Here is a 25617-nt window from a genome sequence, read left to right on the forward strand (position 1 = left end):
TGATAGAAGTATAGGGTTTTCACAACAGTATTATTATAGGTTCATAGGTTCATGTTAGGCTATCTGCCCAAGGGCATTTATAAGCCTAGCCCATAGATATGTGGCTTTCGCCACCCCTTTAGTTTGAATAAAACTATGCCTATTATTTTGCTGTGCCTCTGTCAAGCAGTGACACTGAAGTAATCCCTGGGGTATATCTGCGATCTCCCATCCATTGGTCAAGATTCCTCTTGAACAAGGCCAGCGAGGTGCTCTGCCTCACATTTACCGGGATTTTGTTCCACAGCATAGGGAGTCTCTGGGTGATGAATCTGTCCCTCCAGCACGTCCTATTAATAACCGTGTCAAGGTTTAAGTCTCCGCCCTTGTGGTTCTGAGGGATCTAGATTTTTGAGGTGAAGCATATTCATCAAATCTGGGTTTGACATGGCCTTATATGTCAGGCACAGGTCACCTCTGAGCAAGCGGTATGAGACTGAATAGAGCTGGAGTTCTTTCAGTCGGGCAGCATAAGACATATTTTTGAGACCCTTTATCCTCTTGGTGAGGAACTTTTGGGGCCTTTCCAGCTGCTGCAGGTGTCTGGTCAGATACATTCCGAATGGGGCATTGTACTCAATCATAGGTCTAATGAGTGATGAGTACAGTGGGACGATGACCTCCCTTGATCTAGATGTGAATCCCTTCATGATCAGGTGGGCAATGTAGAAGCTTTTCCTGACTACTTTAGCAACATGAGTGTCAAACGAAAGGCTAGTGTCAACCTGGGTCCCCAGGTCCCTGATGACTTCTTCTGTGCTCAGTGGATTGCCACCTATATAGTAGCTAGGGGTAACCTTGTTTTTCCCGAAGGGTATGACTATGCATTTCTTGGCGTTTAACTTTAGGCCATGGCTCTGGCACCAGTTATCCGTTTCTGTGAGGCCTTTCTGAAGGATATCTGTGTCAGAAGTGTTTTCGACTATGGCGCCCAGTTTGCAGTCATCTGCAAACTTTGTCAGCCATAACCCTCCTGTGTTTGCTTGTACTTCAGAAAAGTAGATGCCGAACAAGAGTGGACCCAGGACTGTGCCCTGTGGGACACCACTTGTGACAGGCTTTGAGTCTGACATGGCTCCAGCAGCTCTGACCCTGTGGGTTCTGTCACTTTGCCAGTTTGCAACCCATCTTGTGATGTATGGGTTTACATTCAAGCTGATGAGTTTTTCGATGATACCTGAGTGGGGTATTGTGTCGAAGGCCTTTGCCAGGTCGAGGTAGGCTGTATGGACTGCCTTTCCCTCATCAATGGCCTTGGTGACTGTTTCGAAAAAGTCAACCAAGTTTAAAAGGCATGATCTGCCTTTGACAAAGCCAAACTGGGTTGTATCCAAAGTCTGCAAGTTCCCTATGTCTTTATTTATGAGTTCCATTATGATCCTCTCCATGGCTTTGCAGATAAGGCTTGTCAAGCTAATGGGACTGTAATTTCCAGGGTCGGTGGACACCCTAGAAAGATTTTGTAGGTGGAGTGTAGTGCCATTGACGGGTGATAAACTAAACATCTGCCATTCTCTAAATGAGGTTGTGTATGAAAGGGGGTTGGGAGTAAGTCAGGTAGTGGGGTGACTCTAAGCAGCAAAGTTCGCTGAGGGCTGTACAGTAGTGGGGCTCTGTGGGGGAGATTTGCAGAAAATTTTGTTATCTTGTAATATGTTTCACATTTTTGTTTGGTTGCTTGCAAGTTATGTAGGACTGGGGTAGAGTAAAGAGGAGAAGAGGAAAATGGAGGAAGTTTGTTTTCTTGCATTATTGGACATGTATACCTTGGCTCTGTGGCATGAGCGTAGTTTTTGGTGTGTTTCTTTTATTTTGTGCTGAATATGTAGTCAAATTTTACATCTTTGTCAATATAGGTGCCTAAACGTTTGGTTTGTGGGACAAGTTCAATTTTGGTGGTGTTTGAGGAGCGAATAGGGAGAGGGGCTGTTGTTTGAAAGATGGTTTGGGGTAAAAATAATTAGCTTAGATTTATTTGGGTTCAGAAATAGCTGGGAATTTGTCAGCAAGGTTTCTGTACAGGGGAAGTCTTCCTGGGTTAATTTTTGTAGAGTGTCGAGGTTATTAGCTGAGCAGATTATGGTTAAATCATCAGCCTTACTGTATTAAAGAGGTGTTTTTAAATGCCTTGCTGAGGACATTGATGTTGAATAGAATGGGTCCCAGGATGGAATCTTGTGGGAAGATTCCAGAGACTGGGAGAAAGTAGATGTCACTGAGCAATTTCACTGCTTGGGATCTATTAAGTGAGGCAATTTTGGAATCCTTGTAGAGCTCTGTCACCAAGACCTGGAGCACCTAGTTTATGTAGGAGGATGGAGTGAGAAACCATGTCAAAGGCTTTGGAGAGGTCAAGAAAAATGGCTCATATTAATTTGCTGCCATTTCTTTTTGTGTTGATGGATTTAGGAGGATGGTGGAGATGCTGTGGTGGGAATAGAAGCTGAGTTATGATGGTAAGAGTAGTGTGATTTTTTTTGTGACCTAATGTAGAAAGTGTGACTATACATTTCTTGAGGATTTTAGACTGGGGAAAGATGTCAGTGGGCCTTTAATTAGTGAGTTGTAGGGAATGGCCACCTTTGTGTAGCAGTAGAATGTAGCATTTTTTACAGAGAAAGGAGACCTATGATTCACTGATGGAATGATTTATGAGAATTGATATTGACTAGGCTGTGGTCTTAGCTGCGATTTTAAGATATTCTCCTGGTAGGATATTAGGAGCTGGAGAAGTAGGCTTTAGTTTTTGAAGTAACTTTTTTATAGTGGCTGTATGAACTGTTTGAAATGTTACTTTATAGGGTATGTTGGTGGGCTGGTCTTAAATCTGGGTATTGTTTTGTTTTGAGGTGAGTTTTTAAAGAATGTAGTGATTGAATAAAGTGGGAGTTTAAAGCACTAGCAAATTCATTGGAGTTTGTGTATCTAGTTACAGGGAAAAGGTTGTATAGATTCTTCAAGATTAAGTAGCTGGTTAGTGGAGGTCCACAGTTTTTGTTCTATATGTTTGGGCCTTGGTTTGATTCCTAGTTTGCCTGCATGTGTGTAGGTTTGACTGATTTTTTTTACCCAAGTTTTCCAAGCCCTGTCTCTTTGACTCATGAGGTCTTCTGTATTTCAGGATAGCCAGGGTGCGGGGTTTGCTTTAATGCATTTTTCTCTCTAACTGGGACAAGATTGTTTTAAGATGTTTAGAAAGGAAGAGTTGAAATGTCATACAGTGTCTTCTAAGGATAGGTGTTTTAGGTTAATCCAACTTAAACTTTTTAGGTAGAAGGTGCAGGTTTCTTTGTTAAAGTACGGGAAGTTGCATACACTGTTTAAAGGATGAGTTTTTGGAATTTGTTGTATAGGAAGGTGGCTGCCCAGGCATTCATAGAGGGTACCTGATGAGAATTTGTTTGGCATGGATGTAAGGATCCAGTCGAACAGGGTTTTTTTATTGTTGGGGTGAGTGGGGGTATTAATTATTTGGGTGTCTGTAAAGGTTTGTTGCTAGGCTTGGTGTAGCTGAAGAGATTGATAGCCTGTCAATTTTGAAATCACTATGTTTTTCTTGGGGGATGGGGGATACTCAGTAGAAAAAAATATTCTGCAGTGTGGAGATTATCTGGAGGTGTGTAGGGATTTATGATGGCTGAGTTTGAGTGTAGATATGAGAATTTTAGCCTTATCTAATTGTGGAGGGTTCTGGGGAGATTTGTATAATTGTACTTTATTTTTATGTAGTGTAGTTGTGCTGTCTGCATGTATGTGCTGCTTGTCTGCACATAGAGTGTTATAATTTGGGGGAATAAGTTTTTTGTCTTTGAAACTGTGTTTAAGCCAGGTTTCAGAGGAGTGGCCCTCAGACTGAAGCTTGAGGTACCCCACTAGTGACAGGTCTTTTGGAGGAGGTTCAGCCACCCACCTTTATTTCTTGGGTTTTATTTGTGAGTCAGTTTTCAATCCAATGAGTTACATAGGGATTTATTGTTAGCTCTGAGAGTTTATCTACAGTGAAACCCAAAAGAAAACGTGCAACCAGTAAAAACAAAAATGGCAGGCAAAGAAATCCAGGAGGTAAAATCCAATCAATTTATTCTGGTAAACGCTTTCGTCTGATGTATATCACTGAACTTCTTCAGACACCATTAAAACACATGAATCTTTCTTATATAGTTATGTATGTCACCAATCAATCAAGTCCAGCAACGAAGAAAAATCAAACACAATTATCTAAAAGTCAGACACTACTAAAAAGAATACATAGAATATAAATTTATAAAAATGCATGAATGCAGAAAAATCCCATATAATTGGGATCATATACCTTTAGTTTTAATAAACTTGATATGGAAACTGTTTCACTTAAGCTTGGTGGAGAATTAGCATTTAAATATATCTGCCACCAGACTTCCTTTTCCTCTAAATATAACTTCCATGGACCAACCCCCCCCCCCCACCCCCACGAGTATCAGACTTGACCTGCTGTAAAACTGCAAACCTAAAGGAATATTTTAATATGCCTGTATAAGGCATTGGTTTAATTTTGATGGCCTGTCTCATAAAATGTTCATAGATCCTTTGTGCCAACACACTGCGATGTACACTACTGCCCGGGAATATCTCCCCTCATATTTATCACTTTGTCTTGTATTTTAATAGTAGATGCTGACAAAATGTGACAGCATTGCTGGCACATACCACAAGGTGCCATCCTGCCTGTCATTTCAATATCATCATGCCTTTCCAATATATTCTTAATATTGGCCCCTCTATGCTATACTACTATTGGGTGATCATCTAAAATGCCCACCATTTAATTAACAGGAAATGGGTATTTTAGGTGATCTCCCAGTTGTTATATAGTAGTATATATTAGTATATATATCCACTGCAAGACCCTCAACAGGCCTTTCTTGACTTGGTACCAACTCCAGCATATGAAGCCATGAGCTCTGGGGTCCAGTTCTTGAAGTCTGAAATTGGGCTATTGCTTTTCTGTCAAAGTCCATGTTCTTCGAAGTCCCACATTGAAGGGGTCTGTCACCATTCACTGTTAGGATTTTTTTTAACTGATGTCCTTGGTAAATAGTACTGAACCATATTAATTAATTAAAATAATTTTTCTAAGTTTAAAGTAGCACATTTTAACCTTTATGTGACCTTCCTAGTTGAAGTTGTTAGTAAGCTGTTAGGTGTTCCACATTTTACCCATTTGTTCCTCATTTTGAAGATGGAAGGTTGAAAGCTATGCTAGGCTGCCTGCGTTGGGACTAGCAGTAGGAGTCGGTCTGCATTTGCCTTTGTATCATGAGAAGGAGATTCTGACAAGGAGAATGAGACCTTTTCTGTTCCTGTCCTCCCTTTTGGACAAAACAATAGAAAAGCAAGCCAATCTTCTGCAGCTCTCCATCAATATGGTTCATAGGTTCATAGGTTTATACTAGGCTATCTGCCCTAAGGCATTTATAAGCCTAGCCCAGAGTTTTTGTGGCTTACGCCACCCCTTATGTTAAAAAATGCTGTGCCCCATTAGTTTGTTGTGCCTCTGTCCAGCAGTGACACAGAGATGATTCTCGGGGTAAACCTACGATCTCCCATCCACCGGTCAAGATTTCTCTTGAACAGAGCCAGCGAGGTGCTCTGCCTCACATGGACCGGGATTTTATTCCACAACATAGGTAGTCTCTGGGTGACAAATCTATCCCTCCAGCATGTCCTATTTATATCCGTGCTAAGGTATCAAGAAAGCTTTGTAGAAAGACCCTCACCATGGCTTCTGCAGTTGACTTTAATATAACCAGCTGTAATATAGATTGTGCTGATACTCTGACCAGGGTAGCAGACTCAATAATGTTCCTTTGCTGAATACTGTGCTTCGGGTTCTCCTTGTTTAAGGATAGATACAGACAAGGCGCTGTAAACTTTTGTAGAAGTCTCCTTCCGTGGTAATGTTCCCTGGGGGACAAGCTTCTTAAGGCTTGCAAAACGACTTCTAAAAGAGGAAGCAGAAATTCAGTATCATGTGTAGCCTGTTTCCTGTCTTTTTTCTTCCAGATAATTCCATCTTTCCAGGAGGAAGGTCCCCACATAGGTTGAGGAAGGGCTTCACATGGTAAGAAGCATAGTTTCCTCTCCACCATCAGCTAAGTTCTGCTAGAAGATAGACTCTACTGGAGAATTAGTCATAGTCTTGACTATCCTGCAAAGTCATCTATGTAGTTTTGTGAATTTTCCCTAGCTTAACAGATCATAACCATGGAACACTGGGTTCTGAAAAATGGTCATAGGTGATTGTGTCTGAGAATTACTGGTCAAACCCCAGAAAAAGACTCTGCTCATAGATCGGGCTGTTTGTAGAAACTCCAGACTGCATAGTGTAGAATGGCCAAAGAGACATTTCTTCCTTCACAAAAAGGTTAAAGAGGTCACTCCTGACTTTTTCCTGTTTCAGAGGGGATGGAAGAATTCCCTCCTGCTCTTGGTTTCATAGGTTCATAGGTTTATACTAGGCTATCTGCCCTAAGGCATTTATAAGCCTAGCCCAAAGTTTTGTGGCTTACGCCACCCCTTATATGAAAAAATACTGTACCCATTAGTTTGTTGTGCCTCTGTCCAGCAGTGACACAGAGATGATTCCCGGGGTAAACCTACGATCTCCCATCCACAGGTCAAGACTTCTCTTGAACAGAGCCAGCGAAGTGCTATGCCTCACATGGACCGGGATTCTATTCCACAGCATAGGGAGTCTTTGAGTGATAAATCTATCCCTCCAGCACGTCCTATTTATATCCGTGCTAAGGTTTAAGTCGCTTGCTCTAGTGATTTTGTTGGATTTGGATTTTTTGAGGTGGAGCATGTCCATTAATTCCGGGTTGGACATGGCCTTGTATGTTAGGCACATGTCACCTCTGAGCAGACGGTATGCGACTGAATAGAGCTGGAGTTTCTTCAATCTGGCAGCATATGACAGATTTTGGAGTCCCTTTATCCTTTTGGTGTGGAACTTTTGGGGTCTCTCCAATTGCTGCAGATGTCGGGTGAGATACATCCCGAATGGGGCATTGTACTCGATCATTGGTCTGATAAGTGAAGAGTACAGGGGAACAATGACCTCACTAGATCTGGATGTGAATCCCTTCATGATCAGATGGGCAATGTAGAAGGTCTTTCTAACCACTTTAGCAACGTGAGTGTCAAAAGAAAGGCCACTGTCAACCTGGGTCCCCAGGTCCCTGATAACCTCTTCTGTGCTTAGTGGATTGCCACCTATATGGTAGCTTGGGGTTACCTTGTTTTTCCCGAAGGGTATGACTATACATTTTTGGCGTTTAACTTCAGGCCATGGCTCTGGCTCCAGCTATCTGTTTCCGTGAGTCCCTTCTGAAGGATATCCGTGTCCGATGCACTTTCCACTATGGCCCAGTTTGCAGTCGTCTGCAAACTTTGTCAGCCAAAGTCCTCCCATGTTGGCCTGTACTTCTGAGAAGTAGATGCCGAACAATAGGGGGCCAAGGACCGAGTCCTGTGGGACACCACTTGTGACCGGCTTGGAGTCTGACATAGCGCCAGCAACTCTAACCCTGTGGGTTCTGTCCTTAAGCCAGTTTGCAACCCATCTTGTGACATATGGGTTTACATTTAAGCTGGTAATTTTTTCTACAATACCCGAGTGGGGTATTGTGTCGAAAGCCTTTGCAAGGTCAAGGTAGGCTGTATGGACTGCCTTTCCCTCATCAATGGCCTTGGTGACTGTTTCGAAGAAGTCGACCAAGTTCAAAAGGCATGATCTGCCCTTGACGAAGCCAAACTGGGTCGGGTCCAATGTCTGCAAGTCCCCTATATCTTTGTTTATGAGCTCCATTATGATCCTCATAGCTTTGCAGACTAGACTTGTTAAGCTTATGGGGCAGAAATTACCAGGGTCCGTAGAGGCACCGCCTTTGTGGAGTGGGACCACAGTTGCCGTACGCCACTCCTTGGGCACGTATCCTGTGGTAAGACTGAGATTAAACAGCTGCCTTATGTGCGGGTTTAATTCCTCATTTAGCTCGTGTAGCACACAGCCGGGGACACCATCCGGTCCCATTGATGCTGTGTTTTTAGCTTTAGAGAGAGCAGCTTTCACCTGCGCATTTGAGATGTCTGGGAGGCTACACTCCGCTGGGATAGTTATCTCTCCTTTAGGGTTTCACTGACTTTAACAGGAATATCCAGTACTTAAGATTCTGTATTGTGGCTGTTGATGGGGTTCATATCTGTGCTGCCTTAAGGTGCTTGTGTGGTGTCACTGAAAGAGATAGATGCCTTTTCATGCTTTCATATTGGGCTCTTTGCAGCATGTTCCTTCTGTTTGTTGTGCATAGACTTCTGTTTCAGTGCAAGTTGTTGATGATTGGTTTCATGTCTGCTCTCTGAAGGTGTGTCAGGGTACTAACTGTTGTGGAGGCCTTGCAGAAGGTGGAACTTCTTTTATTCCTTAATTTGGAAACCAATCTCATGATAGGCTCCTTGACTTAGTTGCTGTCATTGCTTATGGCCTTGGGTGGGGTCTCCATGCATGGGAAGTCACCTGTTCCTGGCTGAAAGAAGTTTGCGTTCACTGGGGCATACTTGGGCACACATTAGTGCTAGTCATTTTTGCCTATAGAAAGGACTCAAGAGGTCACGGTTTAGATGAGAATGTAGTAGAGATACAGGACTGAACCCTTCTCTGCCTGTTAGACCATAAGATAGCCACAGATCTTCATGGATCCATTGATACAACTGAAGATGTTAGTGATGGTGTGGACATGTCAGTGGACTCAAAAGTGTTCATACCCTCACACCCCTTCTCTTGGTGTTAAACAGTGTTACAAGGCTCAAGATTAGTGGACACATTCTACAGCAGCTCAAGATTAGTGGACACATTCTACAGCAGAACCCATCACAGGTCCTGATAATGGACAATTTGCTGGAGAGTTGGGAAGCTCTCATGTTTTTTTCCCTGATTTAGAGGAAGTGCTCCCCTCCAGGAAAGGAAATTTCAAATAAAATGTTTAAATATGAGAATAATTTTTTATCTCTAATACTCTGAAAAAAGAATTTAGATCAAAATCTCCTCTTCTATGGTCCAACAGCTGGTTGCATCCTGGGGTAAGAGAATACTGTGGTAGACTCACTCACTTGAGGCTGCAGCACTTCTTGGAACTAAGGACCAGAATCTTTTGAAAGTGGGACAGCCCAGGTATCCATATGTTCACCATATGGGACAATATGATCCTTCCCCTTTTATGTTCAGCTGAAGCCGATAGTGGAAGCTTTGTTACTGTTTTTACAGGGAAGATTTCTAAACACTCTGTTACAGTTCATAAAGAAAACTATCCTGGTACATGCCAGGGAAGTTCCTCTTGGCTGAGGTAACATACGGCTCAACCTCCCAACCTATGGCAGCTTGTTGGATCTCTGCTTGAACTAAATTTCCAAGCAAGAGATTTGGAGGTGACTGCAACTATCAAGAAGCCTTTCTCTTACCATATGTACTTTAATCTGTGGAGCAGATTCTTCATCAAGACAGAGAAATATCTTAATATTTCTGCAGTATTTTTGCTTCCATGTAGTTCTAACCTGTCTCAGACATCTGTGTGTCCAGGGTTTGTGCTGTCCCATAGTCAAGATGCATGTCTCTGACATCTGTGCACATCATAATTTTGTGAAAAGCAGAACTATTGACCAGCACTGGCTGGCTAAGAAGCTCCTTAAGTGGGTACTCAGTGTCTGACCTTGCTTAAAGAATCCCTTCTCTTGCTTTGACACTTCATGACTGGAAGCCTTTTCTGTCCCTCATTCATACTATTTTGGCATTTGTAAAGTCTGTCTCGATTGCTGTCACTTGTGCTGACAAGATCTCCAAAGCTGCAGGCCTTGTATGTAGAGAGCCACATTTGGTCTTTTCGAAGGACTGGGTGTCCAGTTGGATTAATCCACATTTCCTCTTTAATTTCTCCAAGTCTTTTGGGTTTCTAATACCATAATAGGAATAGACCCCTTTCCTAAGTCAGGGTAGGATTAAAGTTCATGAAATTAGTATTGTTTTAATCTTTGATGTTATTCAAAAGTGCTCTTTGGAGCACCCACAGTGTGCCCAGAATTGATTCCTTCTGCAAGTCGTACTGTGTACATAGAACCTATCTGCCCGAGGGGATCTATAAGCCTAGCCAGAATGTGTTTGCTTTGCCACCCCCTTAGATTAGTTCCCTGTGCCTCTGTCCAGCAGAGCCACTGCAGTGATCCCCAGGGTAAATTTTCTGTTTCCCATCCACTCATCAAGGTTTCTCTTGAAGAGAGTTAGTGAGAGGCTCTACCTAATGTAGATTGGAATCCTGTTCCAAAGCATGGAGAGTCTCTGGGACAGGAATCTATCCCTCCAGCATGTCCTATTTGTCGTTGTGGTGAGGTTTAGATCCCTAGAGTGTGTGGCTCTCGGGGATTTCTTTTTTTTAGGTGGAGCATGTCCATCAATTCTGGGTTGGACGTGGCCTTGTATGTCAGGCAGAGATCACCTCTGAGTAAGCAGTATGCAACCGAGTACAACTGGAGTTTCTTCAGTCAGGCTGCATAGGGCATCTGTTTGAGGCCAGTAATCCTCTTGGTGAGGTACTTCTGTGGTCTTTCCAGCTGTTGCAGTGACTTGTAAAGTACATCCCAAATGGGGCATTGTACTCTATGATGGGTCTGAAGAGTGAAGAGTAGAGGGGCACAATGACTTCTCTTGTTCTAGATGCGAACCCTTTTGTGATTAGGTGGGCCACATAGAAGGATTTTCTAACCATCTTGGCAATATATTTATCAAAGGAGAGATTACTGTCTACTTGGGTCCCCAGATCCCTTATTACATTTTTTGTATTTAGGGGACTACTAGGTATGTGGTAGTTCGCGGGTACTTTGTTTTTTCCAAAGGGGATGACTGTGCACTTTTTGGCATTTAGCTTGAGGCCATGATTTTGACACCAGGTATCCGTCTCAGTGAGACCCTTTTGGAGGATGTCTGTATCAGCCGGAGAGCCAGTTATGGCCCCCAGTTTGCAGTCGTCTGCAAACTTAGTCAGCCATCGTCCTGCTGTGCTTGCCTGTACCTCTGAGAAGTATATACCGAACAGGAGGGGTCCCAGGACTAAGCCCTGGGGGACGCCACTTGTAACCGGTTTAGAGTCGGACCTAGAGCCTGCAACTCTCACCGTGTGGATTCTATCCATGAGCCAATTGGCAATCCATCTTGTGATGTAGGGGTTTATGTTCAGTCTGGTTAGCTTGTCTATAATAATAGAATGGGGAGTGGTGTCAAAAGCCTTTGTGAGGTCTAGGTAGGCTGTGTGGAACTCCTTTCCCTCGTCTAAAGCCTTGGTATCTGTCTCAAAGAAGTCTACTAGATTTAGGAGGCATGATCTGCCCTTAACAAAGCCAAACTGGGTAGGGTCCAATGTTTGGAGGTTCCCAATGTCTCTGTTAATGAGTTCCATGATGATGCGCTCCATAGCCTTGCAGACCAGGCTAGTCAGGCTTATAGGGCGATAGTTCCCGGGGTCTGTTGTGGCTCCACCTTTGTGGAGCGGGATAACTGTTGCTGTGTGCCACTCTATGGGTACATAGCCTGTAGAGAGGCTGAGTTTGAACAGAGTGTTTAGGTGAGGGGTTAGTTTATTTTGGAGCTTGTGTAAGACACAGCCTGGGACACCATCCGGTCCCATTGAAGTGGTGTTTTTGGCTTTGGATAGGGCTGTTTTAACCTGTGTGTCATTGATTGCTGGGGCTGTACATTCTTCTGGTATGGTTATGGGCCCTTTAGGGGATGAGAGGGGGGTGAAGTTTGCAGTAAACCTGTCTGCCAGAATGTTGACAATATCAGTCAGTTCAGTGTATTTTGTGCCATTCTGCACTAACTCAGAGCAGATCTGAGAGTTTCCACTTAGGTTCTTGACATAGCTAAAGAACGCGTTGTGGTCATCTTTGGAGCCCTTGGCAATTTTTTTTAAGCTAGCCTTGGATGATTTTATGAGGGATTGTAGTTTCTTGCTGATGCTGATCAGGGATGTCTTTTCTTCTTGGGATTTTACTCTTTTCTGTGCTAGTTTCCTTCTTCTATTGTATAGCTTGTTTATGGCAGGGGTCCACCAGACTGGTTTCTTTTCTTGAAGGAGTGAGTCTTGGTTTTGCTTGGGATACCACGATCCATGCATTCTTCCAGGTGTTTATAGAGTGCCTTTGTAAGGGATTCAGCAGCTTGGACAGTGTTGTCCTTTAGCATGGGGGCTGTGAACCTTTTCACCTTGGTCTTGAGTAACGTGAAGTTTGCTTTTGAAAAGTTTTTCATGGTGGTTTCCTTGATTGGGGGTGGGGGCGGAATGTTGATATCCAGAGTGATTAGTCTATGATCTGACCTAACCAGCGAGGGGTTGACTTCTGGTGTGGAACACTGGTCGCCCATGTTGGTGATGACCAGGTCCAATTTGTTGTCACCTCTGGTGGGGGTGTTGACCAATTGGGCGTTTGAATATAAATTCTAGGAAGCATTGGGCAAGGGAGTTGGTACTTGAGTAGTTCTACCAGTTAGTGTTTGGGTAATTGAAATCACCCAGTATTAGGGTGTTTGATAGGACCTTCATATTTTCCAGCGTCTCCAGAAATGCGGAATGGGGGTCCTGGATCATGGTGGGTGATCTGTAGCAAGCTAGAATTTGAATTGCAGTTTGGCCTGTTGTTAGTTGCACATGGATGATCTCTGAGGCATCGTGCTGTGCCACTAACCTGGAAGTGTGAGTATCCTTTGAATATGGATACACCCCCGCCTTTTGTGTTTCGGTCCGGGTTCTGTGGCCGAAAAGTATGGTATGAGTTATAGCCTGGTAGTGCTGGGGTGCTCTCTGAAGCTTTAAACCAGGTTTCTGTTACTGCACAGATATCTATGTTCTCCATGCTGAGGAGAGCCTCGAGTGCATGCATTTTGAGGTTTAGACTTCTGGCGTTGAGTAGCATTACCCTTAGTTTTTGGTTACTTGTGCTATTTACGGTGGTGGGTTTGTCTTTTGAGCTTTGCCTAAAAAAGGCAGTGTGGGGGTGTCAGAAGCCTTGGCCAGTATTCCAAAGCCTAAGGGTGACAGGTGCAAGCCATCTCTTGCGAAGCAACATGGCTTGTCGAGCATGTCATCCCAGGTGGACAAATACTGGATCCCCTTTGAATGACACCAGAAACTTAGCCAGTTGTTGAAATTGATAGTTTTTTCTTTATACTGTGGCGTCATTCTTGGTGCGGACAGGATGCTACTCAGGGTCAGGGTCATACCGGCCTGGGCTACGTGATCAGAGAGCTCTTCCATGTCTCTTTTCATGTAGTCCAGGGAGGTATGACTCGGGTCATTCACACCAACATGGACATTGACGGAGTCTTATTTGTACTTGTTCTGGAGCGACCTGAGTGCTTGTGTTATGTGGCGGATCCTGGCGCCCGACAGGCAGCTAACTGTAACCTTCTCCTTGTCCAGCCTAGTTAGTGGGACATCAGTATGCCTGACTATAGAGTCAGCTATTATTAGTGTATTGGGTATGTTATTTTGCCTTAAGGGCTGTGATTGTGTGGCACACTGATTTATGTGAGGTATGTGTTTCATGGTTTGTGATGGGGTGTGGAGGTTGCTTGGATGTCTGCTTTGGAGGTCTCTGTTGCTTTAGCAGATTTTTATTTAGAGCCTCCGAGTATGTTTTTGTGTATTTATGTGTGTTATTTGCCAGTGTTGATTTAGTAGGTCTATGTGAGACTGGTGGTGTGTTGCAAGTATTTCCCCTTCTCCTCTTGACTGCCATTTCCCGTCTTGGGTTGAGAGAGCTTTGTCTCCAGTTTGGCTGTATAATTGCATCTCTCGCATATATTAATTTTTGGTGGTAGGAGGCGAGGTTGTCTGTACATGAGGCAGTTGTAACATTGCCTCAAAATGCCCAGATTCACCAGTTGGACTGGACAGTATACCTGAAACTGCCCTTTGGACATGCCTGAATAGGTAAAGTGAGCTGTTTTACTGATTGGCTGGTAGGGCCGAATAGAGAGCCTTGTCCTTCTGGACAGTATAGGGGGTTCTAGTGCTAGGGTTAATTAGTGCTTGCTATGAGTTTTGAGCAAGCACTGGGCTGCATTTGACACTAGAATCACTGGGTGTAGCAGTTTCAATGATCAATACTACTTTTGCCTTTCAATGATCAATACTACTTTTGCCTTTTTTCCTGGACTACTATATCTGTTTTTTTCACCTCTATTTTTGAACTGTTGGTAAAGGATGATCCCATGCGATATAAACTTAATTATTATCTTAAATGCTTTGTGTTTCATGCTTGTAATGCTTCTTAACTATTTCAGTATTGCAGTGTTTGCACTATCCGTAATACAACAGTCTTGCCACATTATTGTACCTTTTTCAGTATACATGCCCTCTACTGTGGGTGTATCACACCCAGCAACAAGATGTACAATGATTTCCAGTTATTTTTCTACAGAACCTGCATTTGTCTGTTTCTCCCACATGTTCAGTGGACTTTGAAAACCAACTTGTATGTAGTCTACTGTCCTGTACTGCCATTATTAAACTTTCATCGTTTGGTTTCATTTCACGTTTCCTTAATCAAATCATCAGCATAAAATTGTTCTTGGAGATCTCTGTACTTGCCACAATATTTATGCCTTTTCCACATTCCTTTCCTTCTCATCTGATCCTTCTTATATTCTTTCTTTTGTTTTTTGGCACATTCAGTTGCTGATTCTGGTTTGATTTCCATTCCCACTTGGTACCAAAAACTTCTGCTAAATTAAGCAGAGAAGTTATCTTAGACTTCTCATGTTTTAAAACTGTCACTATGTTTGCATCTGGTGAGGTCAGCAGATATGTTGCAGTCCCACAACTGCTGATCTGTACATGTAATTAATTGCAAGGTGGCCCATACCTCCTTCAGAATGAGGAATATATAATCTTGGTATAAGAATGAAGCATTTTTTCTTTTTTTCCTGTTCAGCTGATCCAATACCTTTTTGGGCCAGTGACCCCCAAACTGTAATTTATAATAGGAATAATAAATTGGTTTATAGCTTGGACTTTAGTCTTAGTTGGGAAGGCATTTTTCGGTATTAGTTTTGGTCTTCTGAAGTATTCTGTACTGATTGTTATTGCTGATCCTTTGAATCCCAAATACTTAATACACTCTCCTGCTCAAGTTCCTTTATATCACATTCCTGTCACAGACTGATATTTTCTTGGTGCTGCAGCTTTCCTGCTTTAAACATTGCTTTTGCATGCTTATCAAGACCAAATGACATTCTTATATCATCTGATAGTTTTAACCACTTGAAGTTGTGCTTTCAACTCCTCATCTGTTGAACTATACAGTTTAAAGTAATCTACAGAAAGTAGATGAGAAATCTATAAACAGTGTTGTTTTCTGGGAACCAAATTGTAACCATGGCCTAATATGTTAAGTAAACAGAGTAATGGATTAAGAGCAAGACAAAAAAAATACAAAAAAAAAATGGGAGCTACAAAGAATCAGCGTGTAATATCCCCCTTTTAATTTTTATCCCTGGGATAATTTGTCCATTGTCATGACTTAACTGAAAAATGGCTTGCCACTGTTTCATGGACACTGTAATGTAATTGATCAGTGTAGGGTGCATTTTCCCCATCTGTAAGCATTCCTTTATCCATGAATATGGGATGATGTCAAATGTCTTTTTTTTGTAATCTATCCATGCCGTAACTAATTCTTCCCCTTTTTACAATTTTCTATTATGTTTTTTTTAGCAACAAATGATCATTTGTTCTTCTTCTGGTACCATTTTGTTCTGTTGCCATGTTCTGTTGCCATAATTGAGGTTCCTTTTTTTCTAAATGACTAACAGCTATGTCTGCATCAGTTCCAGTATATAGTTTGCATTTTGTTGGAAGGCAAGTTATTAGTCTATAGTTTTTAGGATGGCTTCCAGTTTCATTCTTAAGGAGGAATATCATTTTCCTGTTAACCAGGTTGGTGTCTGTTTGGGATGTGCATATAAGATGTTAATACTTTCAGACAAAGGTTAGGCAGTCTGGGCCTCAAGTTCTCCAGTTAAGAACTTTTCTTCATTTTGTTTAAATTTCTCTGGCCATTACTTCATCCCATTTCATATCCTCTACATTAGAACTCCTTATTGTTTCTTTTATTTTTTCTATCCATTCAGTATCTTTCTTGTGTTCCATGGGGTCTTCATAAATATTTCTCCAAAATGTGTCTGCTTTTTCTTTTGTGGTGCTTCTGTTCCATTTGCTTTGTTTCATACTTCTCTACAAAACGTTTTTGGGGTCATCAATGAATTGCATATTTTGTACTTTTCCTCCTTCTAAGTTTTTCTGCCTGTGCTGATATTTTTAGTTTGTTGACAATAGTGCATGATAAAATCCTGGTCTGTTTTTGATACTGTGCATTGCTTTTACCACGTCCATGATCTGTCCCCGATTTTAACAGTGATACTTCTTGTCTTAATTGCTTTATAGTTTTCTGTATTTGGTGCTTCCGTGGTTGCATTTTATTTATTCCCTTCTTTTCCCTTATTGCTCTATTAAGACCTTATCTTTCATTAATTTAACTACACAGTAATATATCCTATTTATTTCTGTTATACCACAAGAATTTATATTAATAGTCCTAATTACTGTGGTTATTGTAGGAGGTTACTAGGCTAATGGTCCTGCGGCCCTTACAAACCTAGCCAAGAGTTTATCCCCAAAAAGAAACCTCAGTCATCACCTGCCACCCCTGTCAATGAGGGAGACAGGTGAAACTCCCAGGACAAATTTGTGGTTTCCCATCCATTCGTCAATGTTGTGCTTGAAGAGGGTCAGCAAGGTGCTCTGTTTGGCGTGTATGGGAAGTCTATTCCAGAGATGGGACAGCCCCTGGGAGACAAAGCTGTCTCTCCAACAGGTTTTGTTGATGTCACATCTTGTACCAGACTTCTAACATTTTGGGTCTTATTTGCTTTCTGTAATCTATTTCTTTCACCAGTCATAGTATGTCATTCCATCTTTATTTAATCAAGCAGCTTTCCCCTTAGAGCATTTTCTCCTAGACTGAAAGCACCTTCTTTGCTCTCCGTTTCCTGTGAGTATTCTACAGAAAGTTTCAGAACATCTTCCTGTGGCATATCCTCTTCATATGCATGGTGCTTCATCTGCTGCCAATTCATATGGGAGCTAATTGGTCCATCACCCCACTACATTGTCTGCAACAAGGTTGCCGCTGTTTCCTGCTCCTTCACTTGTTGTTCAACTTCAAATGAACTATTCTACCACTCTCCTACTGAAGGCTCCAGAGCATCACAATGTGGCAAGTCTTAAGAGCCCTCCAGCTCCACCTGTTTTTGGGACTCATTGTTCCATCATACCGTGACATTACCTGCGCTGGATTTTCTACACTAAATCCTTCACTTTGCAGATAATCTATAGCTTCAGTTTTAACTTCTACCTTATTAATCTTCTTTTCTGCTTCACCCCCTTTGTTTTCTTATTTTTTTGTATTGTGAAACTTTTCATGTCTGGGTGCCTTTGCCTGTATTTCTCTTCAAATTTCTTTGGAGCTGCTTTTTTGCATCAATTAGTTTGGCGTTTTCCTTCACATAAATATTGAGCCATACCAGAGCTCTCTGTCTTCCCAATGTCCATGTTTCTTTTTATATCTTTCAAAAATATCTGGGTTTTGTTCTTTATATTTCCACACTTCCTCTGTTGCCCCTTTTTCCAGGCAGCCCGATGTTTCTTCATCTATGTAAAGTTTATCATGAATCTGTTGTATTAATGAACACACATTTTTATTTAAAGCTTTTGACAGTTTTTCTTGTGCAAGTAATTTCTTTCCTCCAATTTTTCTGAATCTCTCTGAATATCTTTTATATTTAGAGATTCTGGGATTCTTGCTTAATAGTAACAAAACATAATTTCTTCCTTATCCTCAATAATCCACTCTGTCATCTTTATGGCTCTTTTTTGGCCTATCAGTTTTTGTGGACATTACTGGCTTCTGTAACAGGGGGCCATCCTCCCCCTGTGCCTAGCCTAACCCTGTTATAGGAATGTTTCTGTGTCTTGAGGATTCTACACTGCTATTTTTTCCAGTCCTGGCACCAGTGTTTGCTCCAGTTTGGGGCATTTTTTTTATCCTGGGATGAGTGCACCCAGTTGTCTTTTTTAACTTGCCTCTCTACATGATATATGCTATATAAGCTACAGTCTATATATTAGTGCCATCTTGGTGAGATTTTGTGAAAACAAGGTTCACCTCGTGAAGGTACTGATCAAGACTTTGGGATATATTCAATTCCAACAACACTGCTCTGCTTTTCTTGCTGATTTCATCATCTCTCCATTCAGAACCCAAACCCACATTTCTTCCAAAGAGTGGTGTCAGATGTATTTTTAAGATAGTCTGCTGGATATGTTCCAACCCAGTTTTAACCTTGGGAAGGTGCTTGAATTCAGAAAGTTAAGTATTGGGTGCCTAACTGCCCCCTGAAAATGTGCCAGTCAAAGGCCATTCTTCTAGTGGTGTGGCTGCTTTCAGTATTTGCATCCTACATGGCAGACATCTGTGCTTTGGCAATTTGGACAGTGCTCTGCATATTCACCAAGCATTATTACATGGACCGCAGTGCCATTTGACCTCCTTTTCTCACCTTGCTGTTTCAGCATTCAGTCTTTTAAACCAAAGGGTCTTCATTTGACTCTGATATCTTAAAGACAGAGGCATTTCATTTTTATTGGATTCTTCATTAGCATGTACACACTTAGAGAAGGTACCAAGTGTTTTATATAACATGTATGTATTTACCATATCTGTTGATCTACAAAGAGACATTCTGCAGTCGGTGCTAATTAACTTCTTGTCCCTTTGCATATGGATGGCCTTTATGTCTTGCTTCATTGAATGGATTGTTCTGTGTGATGGGCAAGTATATCCTTGTATGTTCTTTGTTTGTCCTTCATGTTTTAGGTTCATAGGTAAATACTAGGCAATCAATCTGTAGACCATTTCAAGCCTAGCCAAAAAAAAACCCTATTCAAAATTTCTCATTAGCCTCAAGGAGTGAAGACAAGATAGACTGTGAGAGAATATGAAGTTGCCCATCCAATTTTCTAGGTTTATTTTGAAAGTGGCAAGGGTTCTACTCTGCTTGACATGTAGATGAAGTTTGTTTCGGAGGTGAGGAGTTTGTTGGGATATAAATCCATCATGCCAATGTGTCTTGCATATCTGCTGATGGAGGTTTAGTTCCTTTACCCAAGTATTTGCTATACCATTAGTTCTGCAAAAGGGCGAAGGGATAAGAGTGGGATCAAATAGTGCTGGATCGTTCATGATACAATAGGATAGACCTAGATCTCCATGGAGTAGTCTGTAAGAGACTGCGTACAGAGAATGGGCTGCCAGCCTCTTCTGATAACTAAGACTTTTGAGGCCTCTGATCTTTTTAGTTATGAATCTCTGTGGTCTGTCAAGTTGTGTGATATGTTTAGATAAATGCATGCGAAAAGGTCCATTATAGTCAAAAATGGGTCTGATAAGGTATGAGTAAAGGGGAATTATATCTTCTTTGGGTCTAATGGAGATGCCTTTGGAAATTAAATGGATCAGATAAATAGGCTTTCCGAACTGCTGTTGAGATGTGATGGTCAAATGGTAGGGAATGATCAACAAGAGTATCCAGATCCCTTACAACAGTGTCTGATTGGTGGGGTGCATCTCCTATATGGTAACTGTTTGTTTTGTTTACCAAACTGAGCTATGATGTTTTTTTTTCTTACATTTCTTTTGAGACCATTATCCTTGCACCAATTGCTCCAACACAGCTTAGACAATTTTGAGTCAGCTGAAGATCGAATAAGACCCAGTTTGCAGTCATCTACAAACTTTAACTTTATGCCAGAAGTGCTGATCTGAAAGTCTGAGAAGTATATGCCAAACAGTACAGGTCCAAAAACTGAACCCTGTGGTACAACACTTGTTTTCAGAAGTGGCACCTGCTACTCTAGCCACATGTTTTTTTTTCAGGCATCCAGTTAACTATCCATCGCACAATTTTTAAGAAATTATATTCAGTTTTACAAGTCTGTCAATAATGCCTGTATGGGGGATAGTGTCAAAGGCCCTGACCAGGTCTAGGCATGCTGTTTAAAATGGATAACCACTGTCTACTGCTTCAGTTACTTTTTCAAGGAAATTAATGAGGTTAAAGAGGCAGGACCTTCCTTTAATAAAACCAAATTGATGAGGGTTCAGGGTTAAGAGATTTTCAGTGTCTAGACTGATAAAGTCTGAGATAATGTGCTTCATAACTTTACATATGAAGCTAGTGAGACTAATGGGCCTATAGTTACCATGACTCATGATTGGGCCACACTTGTGTAATGGCATTACAGTGGCTGCTTTCCAGGCTTCACGAATGTAACCAGTGGAGAAGATTAGATTAAAGATGTTAAAGAGGAGTTCAGAAAGGCCATATTTCAGACCTGATAATTTAATTGCTCATTGTATAGTTGTCAAACTAGTCTTGAACTTGCCTTCTGACAGGCTGGAGGGATGCATGCCCCTAGGCACAGTAGCTGGAGAAAACTGAATTGTGCTGAGCTGGGGATTATCAGAAGAGAAAATTCCAGCAACTACCCACTTCAGAAGCTTTCTCATCAAACAGCAAAAAGTAATGTGCCTGATGTCCAGCTGATAAGGTGAGTTATGCACCTGATGTATACAAAACTGAGTTTGCGTATTTATGTGATTTGATGCCCCTTGTAAATGCCTTGGACCATTTCTGAAAGGAGTCCCTTCTAGTCAGCACTCGCAAACTGCTTGGTTAAGAAACGTGTAAAGTAGGTGACAAGCCAGTGTTTTAATAGGTCTTAATTGGCTGAATCTACTGGTATTCAGCAGTTAGAGTAAAAATGCTTTTGTGATTTAGCAGATATTTACAGCAAGAAAAATAGCATTTGTAGTAAAATACAAATACCATTGTATTTTTGACTGTGTTTGTATACTATTGTTACAGGGACTATGTTGGAGGTGGAAACTGTCCAAGCAAAGCGAAGATCACAGGAAAGACAGTAATTATTACAGGGGCGAATACTGGAATTGGTAAAGAAACGGCTCTTGAATTAGCTCAAAGAGGTATAATACACTTTATTTATTCTTATATAAAGATCGCTGAATATTCCACGTGTACGGACATGCACACTGCCTTAAATTAATACAGACTTATTTTTGCAGCAAGTTAAAGTAAGACCCTTGTGAACCTAGGGATTACCAGTTACCATGTAGACTGCCACTCTACAGTTTGTGGTATAAAAGACGCATGTTTTTGTGCTGTGTTGTTAAGAATATTCTTTATTTTCTGAACGACAGTCTTCAGGCTGCAGAAAAAGAGAGTAAGCACAGACATCGAATGAACGTGTATCTTCTCTACACAGACACTTTATGTAGATACCCAGCCATCTATAGTTGCACAGGGCTTATCATATTTTTATACCAACTGCTTACACAGATGTGTACTCCACGAAAATATATGTCAGCTAGACGTGCATTTAGTGGGAATTTAAAGTTTGGAAGAAAGACCGTACCCTTGGCGAATATGACCTGACTCCAGTGCTGGATTTGGTGCATGCCTGTTTAGCACTGTCACCAGATTCCCTTCACCAATATCCAGCACACAGGGGCATCACACATTTTGACCCCTTGAATAAGCTTGCTCTTGGAGTTAGTGGACAGCATGGGACTCCCTCCTATGATGATGCAGAGGTCATTGCCTCAGAGACAGTGAGTCTTTCCAACCTGTTAGTTCCCCTCTCTTTGTGGACCCATTCATCAGAAAGACCTTGAGACACTTAAGGGCCTCCCTCTAGACTGACCTGTGACAGCCCACCCATTCTTTCTCTCAGAAATGCCTAAACATGTATCTGGTGAAGAAGGAAGAGGATGCCTGGGCCCCTCTTCTGTGGACATAGTCATTAAGAATGCCATAAATGTAACATGGAACCACCTAGTCTCTGCTCCTGCAGCACCCAGGAAGACTAATGCCCTTTACAAGCCCACAGCTAAATGGGGAGAGCCCTCACCAGTCATAATTGAACTGCTCTGTGATCTCATGTATCACATCATTTTACTAGCTTGCCCCCAGACAGTCTAAAGCTCTGAAAAGGTGGAGTAAGACAGTATAGTCCTCAGCCATACTGAGCTTTGGGGACCTCAGTCAACTCACCTGCTTATGTTACAGCCCCCCTTCAGTGAACAAGGACCTGGGAAAGCTTGCAGATCTGGCAGACTCTGGCCTCAAGAAGTTGGTAGTGAAGACCCTGTTTGCAGGTTTCAGAGTGGTCTTGTATTTGACCTGCTGCAAGTTTCATTGTACTGCAGACTACTTTTGCAGGATGTCACTGCTGGGGTTTTTCCTCCCTCAAAAGGAAGACCCCACCCTGCAGTGGTGTTTACCTTATCTCATAGTTATTTTTAGTCACTGTCTCATCACCCAAATATTGTTTAGTGCTCAGAAACCCATCAGTACCTTACAGTTGTCCCTACAGCAGATCATAGAGGTCTCTCCCGTTTTTCCTTTTCAGATGTTTGTTTCAGAAAATAATTTATCTAAATCTGCATGACCAAGGCTTAACAGTAGAGACTCTGTAAATTTTAGTGTTGGTCACTGCCTAGGTTTGCATCCTAATATCACCTTGTTGAGGTCAGTAAGGTTCTGTAAACAGCTAAAGGTAAATTATTTTCCAAAGAGTTAGTTGGAGAAATCTTTATAAGAAGAACAGGAATAATTTATATTGCAGTGCTACATAAACAGGTTGGTGCATACACTCTATTCTATTCAGTGAAGTACTGCCTTATCTGTTTAATTACACACATTAAGCAGAGTATCAAACATATGGATAGTGATTATTAACTGTAGTGATACAGCAAAACCAACAACTTTCACTCTGTGAAGGTGTGTGGAGGAGGGGATGGTCTGGAAATTTTAAGGACTACAACTTTGAACACTTTATAATCTCTAGCTTTTCATATTTTATGTATCATAGGCACTGTAAATGGACTAAGAAATGTTTATATAAGCTTTGAAGATGTATCAGAGTAATTCAACTAAATAAAAACATTGGTTCAGCTTTCACAGGCTATCTGAAAAGGCAGTAACTCACTGGAGAAGAAGTGAAAGGTCATTCATAATGAGTCCTGTCGTATTGTAAGGGCACAAACCTTGTTTTGGGAGGAGGGCAAACAGCCTGCAAACAAAATCATATTAGTATGGCAACGCTGTGATGGCCATTTTGGAGTATTAGAAATTAAAATATAGTAAGAAAGACCAAGAGTGATTCTGATGATTTAATGGTACATATAATACCAAGATACAATGCCAGATATGTTTGTTCAGATTTGGGGAAGAGATTTCCATTAAGAAGGAACTGAAAAATAGCACTATTTTGTACGCCTTGATTAAGGGAGAAGGGCTAACCTCTTGAGAAGGCAACAGGGCCTTACCACTTTGGAGGACATTGTGACTCCCAAGGTCCTTGCTGTCTCTTTCTTTTCCTATTCCAAGCTAGCCAGCCCCGAAAGAGGAAGAAGCCTTCATAGAGATCAAGGAGGGCAAAGTCACACTTTCTTGGTCTTACCTGTGCTGATGAGTTACATAAAAGGATGATTCTGCAGTCCAGCTGCATTAGTGCTGAGTGCTGTCTAGGGCTGCCCATTGGGGAGGAGTTTCTTTGAATTCACACCAGCTTGGAGAACCTTTTACCAAGAAGCACTTGGTTTTAGATATTGTCATGATCAACTGTAGCTTAGAGCTTTTAGGATTCCTTCTAGGAAAAATTTCTGCTTAGAGACTAAACTATCTCAGCAGAGCTCTTGGGACATGCCCTGTCTCAAATGCAGCAGGGTGGGAAGTCTTTCACTCCTTATTTCTCCTGAAAGGATTGCATGGTTTCCATCTCATCCTGGACTTATGTCTGGAGGACTTCTTTCTGTTTCCACAAGCTACCTGGATGGTGTTGCTGGCCATGACTGACGTCTTGTCATGTCAGAGCTGTGAGTGTGCTTCTGCCCTAGTAGAGCCTGTTGACATTTTTTTTCAGTGCCCAAATTCTTTGCTAATATGTTGATCATGGTGGCTAAAGTTTTGAAGGTGATGACCATGTGATATGTTTTCCCTGTCTGGATGATTGGTTCTCAGTTACCCTGCTGAAGGACATTTTAGTAGATTCCCGGGCATTGATGTAAGTATAGTGGCTTTCTCAAGGTGTGATCATATGGTCTAAGGAGTCATGACCTTGGCTGCTTAGGTGACAATGTAGTGCAGACTCCAAACTCAAACTGTTTTTCAGCTTCGAGGTTTGATGGCCATCATGATACTCGGTACTGTTTGAACACATGAGGTTGCTACATTGTCCTGGGCTATGGGTTATTGATGGTTATAGAGCCATCAAATGCTCTTGGATCTTCTCCTAGTGTCAAACTCCTATTGCTGAACCCTGGGAAAGTAGACAGTTCGCCCAGTCTTCAGGTGGGCCTTCCATTCCTGCAAATGAATCTGTTGCAAGTACGTATTACAGGTGCTTTATTGGTATAGTCAGAAGTTTATCTTGGCTGCCTCCCAATTTGTGAGGCATGGCCCACCAGAGAAGGGACTTCACATCAGCTGTCTGAGGCTCAAGACAATCCTCCAAACCATCAGAAGCTTGTAAGAAGTGCTGCAGGTGTAGTATCTGCTAATGTTGTGTGACAATCAATCCATTTTGTGGTACCTAAGTAAGCAAGGGGACATGATATTTTATCGTCTGTGCAGAAAGGTGATGCATATCTGACAGTGGCCTGAAAGTGGGAATATCATTCTTTCAGCATTTCACATTAGGAGAGCAAACAGGCTAATAGACAAACATTCCTGTAATTCTCTTCTGGAATTGGGGTTCCAGAAGCAACTTCCAGATAGGCTATTGTGGAAGGGGTTCCAGTCGATCTACCAAAGGCATTTACATCCAGTATCATTCAGTGGAATAAGAATAGCCAAAAATCACTTTCAGTGTTATTTGAGGTTACATTTTCTCCCACTGCTGTGTGACTTAGAATTGGTATGTGCTCCCCCCAAATGAAAGAGTTGCAGGGCAGGCTTCTCCCCTGCAGAAAAAAGCTGTCTGAGATTGCCAAACATGTTTTTATGTAAATGCCTGTGACAAGTCGACATGAATCCTTCTGGAAGTGGACATCTGGAGATTGGTCTGTTCACCACCTAGGAGAATGTGATTGCTGTATTTGATGCAGTCAGCTATTCTAGGAGTGCTCAGTGGTTGTGTTCTTTCTTCCATGATAAAGGAAGTTCTATATGCATTCTCTCCATAATCTGCAAGTTCATGCCTTATGTCAAAGTTCTCGACAGCGTGACGAAAACTAGTTATTTTCACCCTGTGGAGTATGATTATGGTGTGGTCGCAGGTTCTTGGATGTCTGGCAGTGTAAGAAACACTTCCATTTCTAAGCCCAGATGGATAAGACAGTGACAACTGACCC

At 41.8% G+C, this 25617-nt stretch overlaps 1 protein-coding gene across 1 annotated transcript in view; it reads left to right on the forward strand.

The window, feature by feature from the left end:
- Positions 1 to 25617, forward strand: part of RDH13 (retinol dehydrogenase 13) — a 407557-nt gene that overhangs the window by 26168 nt on the left and 355772 nt on the right. Inside the window, exon 2 of the mRNA XM_044057463.1 lies at positions 21110 to 21228. Coding sequence (XP_043913398.1) covers positions 21110 to 21228 — 119 coding nt within the window. The remainder of the gene's footprint in view (positions 1 to 21109; positions 21229 to 25617) is intronic.

Source organism: Protopterus annectens, chromosome 1.part2 (assembly GCF_019279795.1).
Source record: "Protopterus annectens isolate FY-2018-M chromosome 1.part2, PAN1.0, whole genome shotgun sequence".
NCBI lineage: Eukaryota > Metazoa > Chordata > Ceratodontiformes > Protopteridae > Protopterus > Protopterus annectens.